General features: G+C 39.0%; 1 protein-coding gene across 3 annotated transcripts in view; it reads left to right on the top strand.

Moving 5' to 3' along the window:
• The window catches only part of LOC105466187 (solute carrier family 16 member 9), a 58,786-nt gene extending 46,547 nt beyond the window's left edge, over window positions 1-12,239 (top strand). For all 3 annotated transcript variants that reach the window (XM_011715211.3, XM_011715212.3, XM_011715214.3), the window contains exons 5-6: window positions 8,078-8,992; window positions 9,728-12,239. In XM_011715211.3, coding sequence (XP_011713513.1) covers window positions 8,078-8,992; window positions 9,728-9,906 — 1,094 coding nt within the window. In that variant the 3' untranslated portion in view covers window positions 9,907-12,239. The remainder of the gene's footprint in view (window positions 1-8,077; window positions 8,993-9,727) is intronic.
• The last annotated feature ends 1,312 nt before the right edge of the window (window positions 12,240-13,551 follow it).

Raw genomic sequence — 13,551 nt, 5'->3', positions numbered from 1 at the left:
CATTTTCACGATATTGATTCTTCCTATGCATCAGCATGGAAAGTTTTTTCATTTGTTTGTGTCCTCTCTTATTTCCTTGAGCAGTGGTTTGTAGTTCTCCTTGAAGACGTCCTTCACATCCCTTGTAAATTGCATTTCTAAGTATTTTATTCTCTATGTAGCAATTGTGAGTGGGAGTTCACTCATGATTTGGCTCTCTGTCTATTATCGGTGTATAGGAATGCTTGTGATTTTTGCACATTGATTTTGTATCCTGAGACTTTGCTGAAGTTGTTTATCAGCTTAAGGAGATTTTGGGCTGAGACAATGGGGTTTTCTAAATATACAATCATGTCATCTGCAAACAGAGGTAATTTGATTTCCTCTTTTCCTATTTGAATACACTTTATTTCTGTCTCTTGCCTGATTGCCTTGGCCAGAACTTCCAATACTATAATGAATAGAAGTGGTGAGAGAGGGTATCTTTGTCTTGTGCTGGTTTTCAAAGGGAATGCTTCTAGCTTTTGCCCATTCAGTATGATATTGGCTGTGGGTTTGTCATATTTTGAGATATGTTCCATCAATACCTAATTTATTGAGACGTTTTAGCATGTAGGGGTGTTGAATTTTATCCAAGGCCTTTTCTGCATCTACTGAGATAATCATTTAGTTTTTGTCATTGGTTCTGTTTATGTGATGGATTATGTTTATCGATTTGCGTATGTTGAACCAGCCTTGCATCCTAGGGATGAAGCCAACTTGATTGTGGTGGATAAGCTTTTTAATGTGCTGCTGGATTTGGTTTGCCAGTATTTTATTGAGGAAATTTGCATCAATGTTCATCAGGGATATTGGCCTGAAATTTTCTTTTTTTGTTGTGTCTCTGCCAGGTTTTGGTATCAGGATGATGCTGGCCTCATAAAATGAGTTAGGGAGGAGTCCCTGTTTTTCTATTGTTTGGAATAGTTTTAGAAGAAATGCTGCCAGCTCCTCTTTGTACCTCTGTTAGAATTTGGCTGTGAATCTGCCTGGTCATAGGCATTTTTTTGGTTGGTAGGCTATTAATTACTGCCTCAATTTCAGAGCTTGTTATTGATCTATTCAGGAATTCAACTTCTTCCTGGTTTAGTCTTGGGAGGGTGTATGTGTCCAGGAATTTATCCATTTATTCTAGATTTTCTAGTTTACTTGTGTAGAGGTATTTATAGTATTCTCTGATGGGATTTGTATTTCTGTGGGATCAGTGGTGATCTCCCCTTTATCATTTTTTATTGTGTCTATTTGATTCTATTTTCTTATTTATTAGTCTGGTTAGTGGTCTATCTATTTTGTTAATCTTTTCAAAAAACCAGCTCCTGGATTCACTGATTTTTTTCTTGAAGGATTTTTCTTGTCTCTATCTCCTTCAGTTCTGCTCTGATCTTAGTTGTTTCTTGTCTTATGCTAGCTTTTGAATTTGTTTGCTCTTGCTTCTCTAGTTCTTTAAATTGAGTTGTTAGGGTGTCGATTTTAGATACTTCCATTTTCTCCTGTGGGCATTTAGTGCTATAAATTTCCCTCTAAACACTGCTTTAGCTGTGTCCCAGAGATTCTGGTTCATTGTGTCTTTGTTCTCTTTGGTTTCAAAGAACTTTTATTTCTGCCTTAATTTTGTTATTTACCCAGTAGTCATTCAGAAGCAGGTTGTTCAGTTTCCATGTAGTTGTGCAGTTTTCAGTGAGTTTCTTAATTCTGGTTCTAATTTGATTGCCTGTTGTCCGAGAGACTGTTTGTTATGATTTCTGTTCTTTTTCATTTGCTGAGGAGTGTTTTACTTCCAATTATGTGATCTGTTTCAGAATAAGTGCTATGTGATGCTGAGAAGAATGTATATTCTGTTGATTTGGGGTGTAGAGTTCTGTAGATGTCTATTAGGTCTGCTTGGTCCAGAGCTGAGTTTAAGTCCTGAATATCCTTGCTAATTTTCTGTCTCATTGATCTGTCCAGTGTTGACAGCAGGATATTAAAACCTCCCACTATTATTGTGTGGGAGTCTAAGTCTCCTTGTAGGTCTCTAAGAACTTGCTTTATGAATATGGGTGCTCCTGTATTAGGTGCATGTATATTTAGGATTGTTAGCTGTTCTTGTTGCATCAATCTCTTTACCATTATATACTGCCCTTCTTTGTCTTTTTTGATCTTTGTTTCTTTCAAATTTGTTCTATCGGAGAATAGGATTGCAACCCCTGCTTTTTTTTCCTTTCCATTTGCTTGGTAAATCTTCCTCCATCCCTTTATTTTGAGCCTACGAGCGTTTTTGCACATGAGATGGGTCTCCTGAGTATAGCACACCGATGGGTCTTGACTCTTTATGCAATTTGCCAGTCTGTGTCTTTTAATTGGGGCATTTAGCCCATTTACATTTAGGGTTAATATTGTTATGTGTAAATTTGATCCTGTCATTATGATGCTAGTTGGTTATTTTGCCCATTAGTTGATGCAGTTTCTTTATAGTGTTGATGGTCTTTACATTTTGGTATGTTTTTGCAGTGGCTGGTACCTGTTTTTCCTTTCCATATTTAGTGCTTGCTTCAGGAGCTCTTGTAAGGCAGGACTGGTGGAGACAGAATCTCTCAGCATTTGCTTGTCTGTAAAGAAATTTATTTCTCCTTCACTTATGAAGCTTAGTTTGGCTGGATATAAAATTCTGGGATGAAAATTCTTTTCTTTAAGAATGTTGAATATTGGTCCCCATTCTCTTCTGGCTTGTAAGGTCTCTGCAGAGAGATCCGCTTTTAGTCCAATGGGCTTCCCTTTGTGGGTAACCTGACCTTTCTCTCTGGCTGCCCTTAACAGTTTTTCTTTCATTTCAACCTTGGTGAATCTTATAACTATGTGTCTTAGGGTTGCCCTTCTCAAGGAGTATCTTTGTGTTGTTCTCTGTATTTCCTGAATTTGAATGTTGGCCTGTCTTGCTAGGTTGGGGACATTCTCCTTGATAATATCCTGAAGTGTATTTTCCAAGTTGGTTCAATTCTCCCCATCACTTTCAGGTGTACCAGTCAAAAGTAGGTTTGGTCTTTTCACATAGTCCCATATTTCTTGGAGGCTTTGTTCCTTTTTATTCTTTTTTCTCCAAAAGAAAAAGCAAGCGCTTCTAGAAAGCACTTTATCCCTTTTTTCCTTCCTTTTCTCCTACCTTTTTCAGGGATAAAGTACTTTCTAGAAGCGCTTGCTTTTTCTTTTGGCAAAGTCTTCACCAGCATGTGACTCTCAATTTACTGGGCCCATAAGCTTTCTCTTCATATGTTATGTTGGACATTGAATGCCCCCAAATTAGATATCTTAGAGACTTTTGAAAGCCACTCCTGCTCTCTAGATTCCTTCTCTCTGGCCAGGATGTCTCTGAAAGAAAGGCAGCAGCCCCAGGCAGGTGGGTAACCCTGGAAGGTCAGGCTTTTAGCTAGGCTGAAGAACGTCGGTAGTTATTCTGGCAACAGGATCCAAACTAATATTTTGTTCCTGAGGCCAACCGAGTGGCAACAAAGTGATTCGTGGTTGAATTGAATCCAGCTGGATATTTCTCCAGTGTATTTTAAGAAGCACTGCCTGGTGAGAAGTGGGAATTGTGGTCTAGGCGGAGACAAGGCCAGAGTCAGAGGATATGGCTAAGGCAGTGATGGGAGAAGGGATGCAGACACAGAAGATGGGGAATCCAGAGTAGTTGGATTGCAGTTTGCAGAACCTGTGAGGATCTTCTACAAGTGTAGGAAGGACTGTGAGAGTAGGTATGGCAGCTTCAAGGACAGTGGGTCTCAGCTGTACTGTATTTTCTGTAGAGGCAGCATGACGTCGAGTTAGAAGCACGATCCTGGATCCATACTGTCTAGTTTTGAATGCTCCTTCTGTCACTCACTAGCTATCTGGTGTTAGACAAGTTACTTAACTGTTCTGTGCCTCCGTTTCGGAACTGTAAACTGGGGATAATAGTATGTTGATGAAAAGAGTCAAATTCTTTAAAATATTTGAATTTTCATGAGCAACAAGTGGCCCGTGACACAGTCCCACGAGATTCTGTCTCAGGTGGTCAGGCTAAACTTCATTTTATACATTTTAGGGAGACATAAGATATCGATCAATACATGTAAGTTGTACATTGGCTTGGTCTAGAAAGGCAGGACAACTGGAAACAGGGGTGTCCAGGTTGTAGGTGGATTCAGGAATTTTTTAATTGGCAGTAAATTGAAAGGATTAAGTTATTGTCTAAAGATCCTGATTCGATACAAGGGAATGTCTGGGTTAAGACAAGGGGTTATGGAGACCAAGAGTGCCATTATGCAGATAGAATCAATAGAAGGGAGTATTTCTTATCAGACTTAAAGAGTCTGTTCTTTCAATCTTAAGGTGCCTGTTTTAATGTTAATACTGCTCAGCTGTGTCTGAATTCCAAAGAAGGGAGAGTAAAATGAGGCATGTCTAGCCCCCATCCCTCTGACCTTATCATGGCCTGAACTAGTGTTTCAGGTTTACTTCGGAATATCCTTGGCCAAGGGGAGGGTCCATCAGCTGGCTGGGTGGCTCAGAATTTTATTTTTGATTTACAAATAGTACCCATCACATTGGGTTATTGGACATATGAAAGGGATGTATGTGTAAGGCACATGACAAGAGCTCTCAAGTGTTAGAAATTATAATTCTGACCTAGGTTTCCCTAATGTCCAAATTTATTTGTTTTGAAGGTGTTGGGAATTGCATGCTGTGACAGATGATCGATCTTGCTTTTCACTCAGTCTTGAGAGGAGGGCACAGGGGCCTGGTCCATAGCACACTAAATAAAAAATGAAGCAACTATGGACAGTCAAGATTGAAAGGAGTTTTCAGTTTCAACTCACAGGGAGCTCGGTGAAGGGAAATTAGGGAGAAGTATGAACCCACCTTCAGTCAAAGATATGATAAACAAAACAAAAGTCACAGTAGAGTTTTTTAAAAATTAAAAAGAAACCCCACATCCAAACACTTGAAATATTGTGATCTAGTTGAAAGAAAGGAATGTGGGCATGAAATAAAGGTTTGGGGAAAGCGATCTTCCTTCGTAGTGAACAGGGGTTGGTCCAGAAATGCCCATGGGCCAAATCTGGCCTACTGCTGGTTTATGTATGATTAACAAGCTACGATTGCTTTTTACTTTTTTAAATGTTGAAAAAAATCAAAAGAAGAATATTCATAATATGTGAAAACTAGGTGCAATTTCCATTTCAGTGTTCATAAATAAAATTTTATTATAACACAGCCATACTTGTTTTTTTATGGATTGTCCCTGGCTGGTTTCATGCTTCAAGGGCAGAGTTGAGTGTTTGGGACAGAGATTGTACACCCTCTATGCCTTAAATATTTACTCTCTGATCCTTTCCAGAAGTTATTGATCCCTGGTATTAATGAGTTAAAGCATGACTGTATTTCTCACTGCTTTGTGTTCCCTGAACACCATTTAATATTTTCTCTTTGTAATAATGTATAACATGCATGGAAGCATAATTAGTTTTATTTCACTTAACCCTTTGCAATGATTATATTAAAATTAGGATGTTCTTTTTGAAGACTAAAAATTACAGTTTTAGCTATTGCATGCGGGGCTTAATACCTAGGTAATGGGTTGATAGGTGCAGCAAACCACCATGGCACACGTTTACCTATGTGACAAACCTGCACGTCCTGCACATGTATCCTGGAACTTAAAATTAAAAAAAAAAAAAATCACAGTTTTGCAGTTTGCAAAATTCCACCAGGAAACTCTAAATTACTCTTCAATACCCTGGGGGGAAAAAATCCTGCATCTTTTTTTTTTTTTTTTTTTTTTTTTGAGACGGAGTCTCGCTCTGTCACCCAGGCTGGAGTGCAGTGGCCGGATCTCAGCTCACTGCAAGCTCCGCCTCCCGGGTTTATGCCATTCTCCTGCCTCAGCCTCCCGAGTAGCTGGGACTACAGGCGCCCGCCACCTCGCCCAGCTAGTTTTTTGTATTTTTTAGTAGAGACGGGGTTTCGCCGTGTTAGCCAGGATGGTCTCGATCTCCTGACCTCGTGATCCGCCCATCTCGGCCTCCCAAAGTGCTGGGATTACAGGCTTGAGCCACCGCGCCCAACCATTCCTGCGTCTTTTTAAACCACAGACATGTTCTTGTGGGATGAAGGCTGAGGAAACTAGCCTCCAATGTGTAATTTGATTTTCCCCACTCTCTCCTATCTTATGTGTTCAATAAATATCTGTTGAATTGATTTTCATCATGTTGACAGATAAACTTGGTTGGCAAGAATAGGAAAGTTGTTTGTTTATTTGTTCCATGTGAAAATATAGAACTTTCAAAACACCTAGAGCAGTTTTAAGTATCTAATGATGTGGCACTTTGTTAGAATCTGTACAAAGAAATGTTAGGCAAAAATCACAAATTTATAGTTAATGGGTACTAATGCAGCCAGCAATACCTGAGGTCACCCTGCTGTTTTTAATTCTGTCAGTGTGTTTTCTGTAGCATTTTTAAGTTTTACAGTATATGCCACATTTAATGAGAGAAAGGATTACATTTTTCTACTGTTACTACTTCTCAGTAGTTAGCAAAGAGATACTCTCTTAGCAGTCTATTTTAGCTGCTGTTACATTAACATGAGACATTAATATTTGCAAAGTTTTTTTTCCTTTGGGAATGAAGGGGTTAACTTTAAAAAATGTTAAGAAGGGACAACTGAGGTCCCAAAGAAAATATTTTCTTACAACTCTAAGGCAGAGCCATTTGGCTATTTAGAAGAATTGTTTTATAAGATGGGTTTTTATAGCAATCATATCCATGCAATCAGTGATGCCTCTGAGCTTGGTCCTATTGGCATCCTCATGAGGTTATAATGTAATTTAATATTGACCATCTTAAACACATGATCAACTTTTTCAGACTATTTTTTCCTGTTTTTTCACATGACATTTCCCAACAACGTTCAAATTTTAAAATGCTCTGTTTTTAAAGATTGAAATCAGAAACAGATGAGAACGGTACCGATTGATTAGGCTACCATAACTTGGCAACACTGTGTGTTTAGTGTGATCAGTGCTAAAAATGTTAATTATTCACAGTGTTACACAGATGTATAAACCAGCATACTTTGTAATTTAAATACCCTAAAAATTATACTTTTCTCATAATTGTATTAATGCATGAAAAGTGTGAATCACTCATTCTGGTGATTCAGCAATAGATTTGAACTATCAAGCCATTTTAAATATCCTTAAACTGCAATATACTGTTTTTAAAAAGTAAAATATGAAAATTTACTTTTCTGGAATAAATATGTAGAATGAAGCCTGACACATAATAAGTGCAAAGAAAGTAGTTTCATGATGATACTTTGTTTTGGGGTTTTTTTGTTTGTTTGTTTGAGACGGAGTCTTGCTCTGTCACGAGGCTGGAGTGCAGTGGCGCAATCATGGCTCACGGCAACCTCTACCTCCTGGGTTCAAGTGATTCTCCTGCCTCAGCCTCCGGAGTAGCTGGGACTACAGGCGTGCGGCAACACGCCCAGCTAATTTTTGTGTTTTTAGTAGAGACGGGGTTTCACCATGTTGGCCAGGATGGTCTCGAACTCTGGACCTTGTGAGCCACCCGCCTTGGCCTCCCAAAGTGCTGGGATTACAGGCCTGAGCCACCGTGCCCAGCCAATGATACTTGTTAAGAATATGGGCTATTGGGGTCAAACTGACTGAGTGTGAATCCTATTTATGTTCTTTACAGATTTTTGATCCATGGCAAATTTCTCAACCATTCCAGCCCTAGGTCACTTTATCTCTAGATTGGAAATAATAATAGGACCTACTCAATGGGATCAGTAAAAGCATTAAACATGATTGTGCAATGTGAAGTGCTTAACAGTGTCTGAGCTGCAACTTCTAATTCTTAAATGTTCTATCAGTATTGCTATATTATTGTTATTATTGTTATCTTCTATCTTTACTATGATTTTAATATAAAGTTACATATAAATGCCAGTGTAAAAAATAAATTGAATTGTGATACTACAAATTCTAATCCTGAGAGCCTGAGATTACGAGGTTGAACAGTTCCCGTTCCCTTTTTAGGTTCAAGCGTTGGCCTTTTCATATATGCTGCTCTGCAGAGGATGCTGGTTGAGTTCTATGGACTGGATGGATGCTTGCTGATTGTGGGTGCTTTAGCTTTAAATATATTAGCCTGTGGCAGTCTGATGAGACCCCTCCAATCTTCTGATTGTCCTTTGCCTAAAAAAATAGCTCCAGAAGATCTACCAGATAAATACTGCATTTACAATGAAAAAGGAAAGAATCTGGAAGAAAACATAAACATTCTTGACAAGAGCTACAGTAGTGAGGAGAAATGCAGGAGCATATTAGCCAATGGTGACTGGAAACAAGAAAGCCTACTTCTTAAAAACCCCACAGTGACACACACAAAAGAGCCTGAAACGTACAAAAAGAAAGTTGCAGAACAGACATATTTTTGCAAACAGCTTGCCAAAAGGAAGTGGCAGTTATATAAAAACTACTGTGGAGAAACTGTGGCTCTTTTTAAAAACAAAGTATTTTCAGCCCTTTTCATTGCTATCTTACTCTTTGACATCGGAGGGTTTCCACCTTCATTACTTATGGAAGATGTAGCAAGAAGTTCAAATGTGAAAGAAGAAGAGTTTATTATGCCACTTATTTCCATTATAGGCATTATGACAGCAGTTGGTAAACTGCTTTTAGGGATACTGGCTGACTTCAAGTGGATTAATACCTTGTATCTTTATGTTGCTACCTTAATCATCATGGGCCTGGCCTTGTGTGCAATTCCATTTGCCAAAAGCTATGTCACACTGGCGTTGCTTTCTGCAATTCTAGGGTTTTTTACTGGTAATTGGTCCATCTTTCCATATGTGACCACAAAGACTGTGGGAATTGAAAAATTAGCCCATGCCTATGGGATATTAATGTTTTTTGCTGGACTTGGAAATAGCCTTGGACCACCCATCGTTGGTAAGATATTTATCTTAAAGTCATCCCATTTTACTGTTCTTCCCTGTCATATCTCCAGATACAGAAATCCAGATTGTAATAGTAGCACAAATTTGTACAAAATAAATCTGCATGGAACATCTCATGGTAATGATTTATTCAAGACTGCTTTGATGTAATTGAGAAAGCCAGTATGTATGCCCTGGGATCTGTATTCACTCTACATTTGGGAGAAACTCAAAGTGCCTGCTTATTCTTTTCTTTTGAGACGGAGTTTCACTTTGTTGCCCAGGCTGGAGTGCAGTGGCGCAATCTCAGCTCACTGCAAGCTCCGCATTCTAGATTCACACCATTCTCCTGCCTCAGCCTCTGGAGTAGCTGGGAATGCAGGCGCCTGCCACCACGCCTGGCTAATTTTTGTTTTTGTTTTTGTTTGTGTGTTTTTTTTTTTAGTAGAGATGCGGTTTCACCATGTTAGGCAGGATGGTCTTGATCTCCTGATCTCGTGATCCACCTGCCTTGGCCTCCCAAAGTGCTGGGATTACAGGCATGAGCCATTGCGCCCAGCCTGCCTGCTTATTCTTATCCAAATATTTGAGAGATTCTCTTCTTCTAACTCCCAGTAAACCACGTTGGAAGTAGTAGAGTAATATATATCATAATTATAGCTATATATAAAACTGATGAAATTAGGGTGTGGGCTGGATGTTCGTACTATTTCCATGAAACTTACTTTTTTTCTTACTGTATTTTCAGGTTGGTTTTATGACTGGACCCAGACCTATGACATTGCATTTTATTTTAGTGGCTTCTGCGTCCTGCTGGGAGGTTTTATTCTGCTGCTGGCAGCCTTGCCTTCTTGGAATACATGCAACAAGCAACTCCCCAAGCCAGCTCCAACAACTTTCTTGTACAAAGTTGCCTCTAATGTTTAGAGGAATATTGGAAGACACTATTTTTGCTATTTTATGCCATATAGCAATGATATTTTAACAGATTCTCAAGCAAATTTTCTAGAGTCAAGATTATTTTCTTATAGCAAAATTTCACAATGGATGACTCTGAGTGAATTATTATTGTTTTTTACATATCCTGTTTTTTATGTAGTGTATGCGTAGCCTCTATCTCATGTATTTTTTTTCTCTTTCTCCTCCCCGCACCATCAATGGGACTATTCTATTTTACTGTTATTCACTAGTTCTTAACATTGTAAAAAGTTTGACCAGCCTCACAAGGCTTTCTCTGTGTAAAGAAGTATAATTTCTCTGCCGACTCCATTTATTCCACTACAAGGCACCTAGAGAGACCACTCCTATTTTAAAAGTGATGCAACCAGCATGATAAGATATGTGTGAAGCCCACTAGGAAATAAATCATTCTCTTCTCTATGTTTGACTTGCTAGTAAACAGAAGACTTCAAGCCAGCCAGGAAATTAAAGTGGTTACTAAAACAGCCTTAAGAATTGCAGTGGAGCCAGGAGCGGTGGCTCAAGCCTGTAATCCCAGCACTTTGGGAGGCCGAGACGGGCGGATCACGAGGTCAGGAGATCGAGACCATCCTGGCTAACACGGTGAAACCCCGTCTCTACTAAAAAAATACAAAAAACTAGCCAGGTGAGGTGGCGGGCGCCTGTAGTCCCAGCTACTCAGGAGGCTGAGACAGGAGAATGGCCCGAACCCGGGAGGCGGAGCTTGCAGTGAGCTGAGATCCGGCCACTGCACTCCAGCCTGGGCGACAGAGCGAGACTCCGTCTCAAAAAAAAAAAAAAAAAGAATTGCAGTGGAACAAATTGGTCATTTTTTTAAAAAAGTTATTTTAATCTACAGTCACCAGTTTTCATTATTCTGTTTTATTTACCTCACTGAAGTACTCGCATGTTGTTTGGTACTCACTGAGCATACACTGTTTCAGTCCCTAAGGTGTTTGCTGAGATGTGGGTAACTCCAAATGGAGGAGTAGTCACTGTAGACTTTCTTCATGGTTGGCCACTCCAGCCTTGCTCACTTTTGTTTCTTGACCATCCACTCAGCTGATGTTTCCCGGGAAGTGCTAATTTTACCTGTTTCCAAATTGGAAACACATTTCTCAATCATTCCGTTCTGGCAAATGGGAACCATCCATTTGCTTTGGGCACAGTGGGGATGGGTTGCAAGTTCTTGCGTATCCTCCCGGTGAAGCATTTATTTGCTACTATCGGATTTTACCACTATCAAATTTAATTCAAGGGCAGAACTAAAAGTGAGTGTGTATGTGTGTGTGTGTGTGCATGTGCTATGCATGCTCTAAGTCTCCGTGGGATATGGGAATGGAAAAGGGCAATAAGAAATTCATACCCTTATTCAACTGCATTTAACCTTAAGAAAAATGTCCTTGGGATAAACTCCAATGTTTAATACATTGATTTTTTTCCTAAAGAAATGGGTTTTAAACTTTGGTGTGCATCAGAATCCTCTACAGATCTTTTTGAAAATATAGGTGCCTGGGTATCATGTGTGGAGCTTTTAATTCTGCTGGTGTAGGCTGTTGCCCAAGCATCTATCATTTTATTGAGCTCTTCGAGTGATTCTGATAACACAACCTGGATTGAGAATTTTTATAAGATTGGCAATGGAAAAACATTTATTCTTTTAAATAATAATTTTCTAAAAACCCAAGAGGTCAGGGGGTTTTTATAAACAAATAGCCAAGTGTTCTTTAAATAGGAGGCACCCTTCCCATTGTGCCAAAATCATCTTTTCATTTCTTTTGAAATATGTATGGTTATTTTATACTTGTATGTTGCCTTTCTTTGAAGGCGCCTGAAGCACTTTATAAGCACGAATCCTCACAGCACCTCTGTGAGGTAGGTAAATAGTACTTTTCTATGTAGTAAACCTGGAGTATGGAGAATTTCCTAACAGTTCATTCTACTTAATAATGCAATAATGGAGCTCCAAGATGTCTTGGACTTCTACACCACACTCAGACTTCTGGAAAGTTTTCCGTACCTCATTCTTTAGTCCCTATCAAGGTTAGAAAATAAAATAAGTGACATAAAAAACAAAACAAAACTACCTGTTGTGTTGAAAGTTCCTTTTTGCCAATGTTATGTTCAGGAAACTCAATAACCTGAAAAAGTTTGACTTTGATGTGACATCTTCATATTCATCAATGCTGATAATTGTCCAAAGGCATCTTCACTATGTCTACTAAATAACATCCAATGTGTGTGTTATCTATTGTCTAGGGGATGAATTTTAAGTTACAATAAAATATTTTTGTTTTGCATCAGTTTGGTTGCTTTCTCTCCTCTTAGTTCTCCACCCAATTATAGTGACACATCACTTGAATGTAAAACTATAAATTACCCGGCATAATTCAGACTCTGGAACTTGGTGACTGGACAAAAGCATATTCTAAATGCTTAGCTACTTTGATCATTGCCTTCCAAAAAGCTGGTATATCAGCTTTACCTCTTGTTGTAAAGAGTACTCTGCAGGTCTTAATTCTTAATAATAATTTCACCAATCATTTATAGAATTCTTAATATGTTTCAAGCTTGTGTTGTTTAACCCTCATAATAACCTTGTGAGATGGAAATTATGACCCTCATTTTATAATCTAAAATATAATTGTCATAATACTATGGACAGCATATTATAAAAGTATAAGTAATTTCCAAAACCAAAACGCAAAATGTTTCTCTTTGTAGAAATTAAAGTAAACCCTTTAATTTCTAACATGGTTTAGAAATTAGGCCTACCCAGGAGGGTTGCTCTAAAACCAATCCTTTAGTGAACAGAGAAAATTTTCTGTAGGGTAATCATGTCAGCAGGGAAGAAAGTTCAGCCACCAATCTTTAAAGGGCTCATGAGGAACAATTCCCAAGAACCAGGAGTTCCAGCACTGGGAGGTCATGACCAAAAACATATGTGCCAGCCAACCAGTCCCATGACCTTAGGTAGCCTCAGCACTTAGCAATTGGTATAGAATTATCCTAACTCAGGATGTTCCAGGACATAAAGGGGAGCTCCATTTTGAAACAAAGGACATCTCATTTTCTCTTTTACTTAGGAATATTATACTGAGCACATAAAATACATGATTTACATTAGCAGTGTCATGCACTTTCTCCTTCATTAATAACAATCTTGGGCTGGGCACAGTGGCTCATATCTGTAATCCCAGCACTTTGGGAGACTTGAGGCCAGAAGTTGGAGAACAGCCCGGTCAACATGGTGAAACCCCATCTCAACTAAAAATACAAAAATTAACCAGGTGTGCTAGCACAAGCCTGTAATCCCAGCTACTCCGGTGACTGAGGCAGGAGAGTCACTTGAACCTGGGAGTTCGAAGCTGCAGTGAGCCAAGATTGTGCCACTGCATTTCAGCCTGGGTGACAGAATGAGACCCCATCTCAAAAAGAAAAAAAACAAAAATCTCGGGACCGTCTGCTATATAGTCAATTGTATATAAAGGATGGTCAGTAAGATCCCTCTTTGAATAAGGAGTTTAATCGCAGTCAGTTAAAATGATCAGAGCTCTATGAATACCTGGATAATACTTGGGACTGCAGTGTACACACTTGTTAAGGTTGTGA

The sequence above is a fragment of the Macaca nemestrina genome, chromosome 9 (assembly GCF_043159975.1).
Source record: "Macaca nemestrina isolate mMacNem1 chromosome 9, mMacNem.hap1, whole genome shotgun sequence".
NCBI classification, from domain to species: Eukaryota; Metazoa; Chordata; class Mammalia; order Primates; family Cercopithecidae; genus Macaca; species Macaca nemestrina.
Note: the sequence above shows the minus strand (reverse complement) of the source record. Positions and strands in the feature narration are given on the sequence as shown.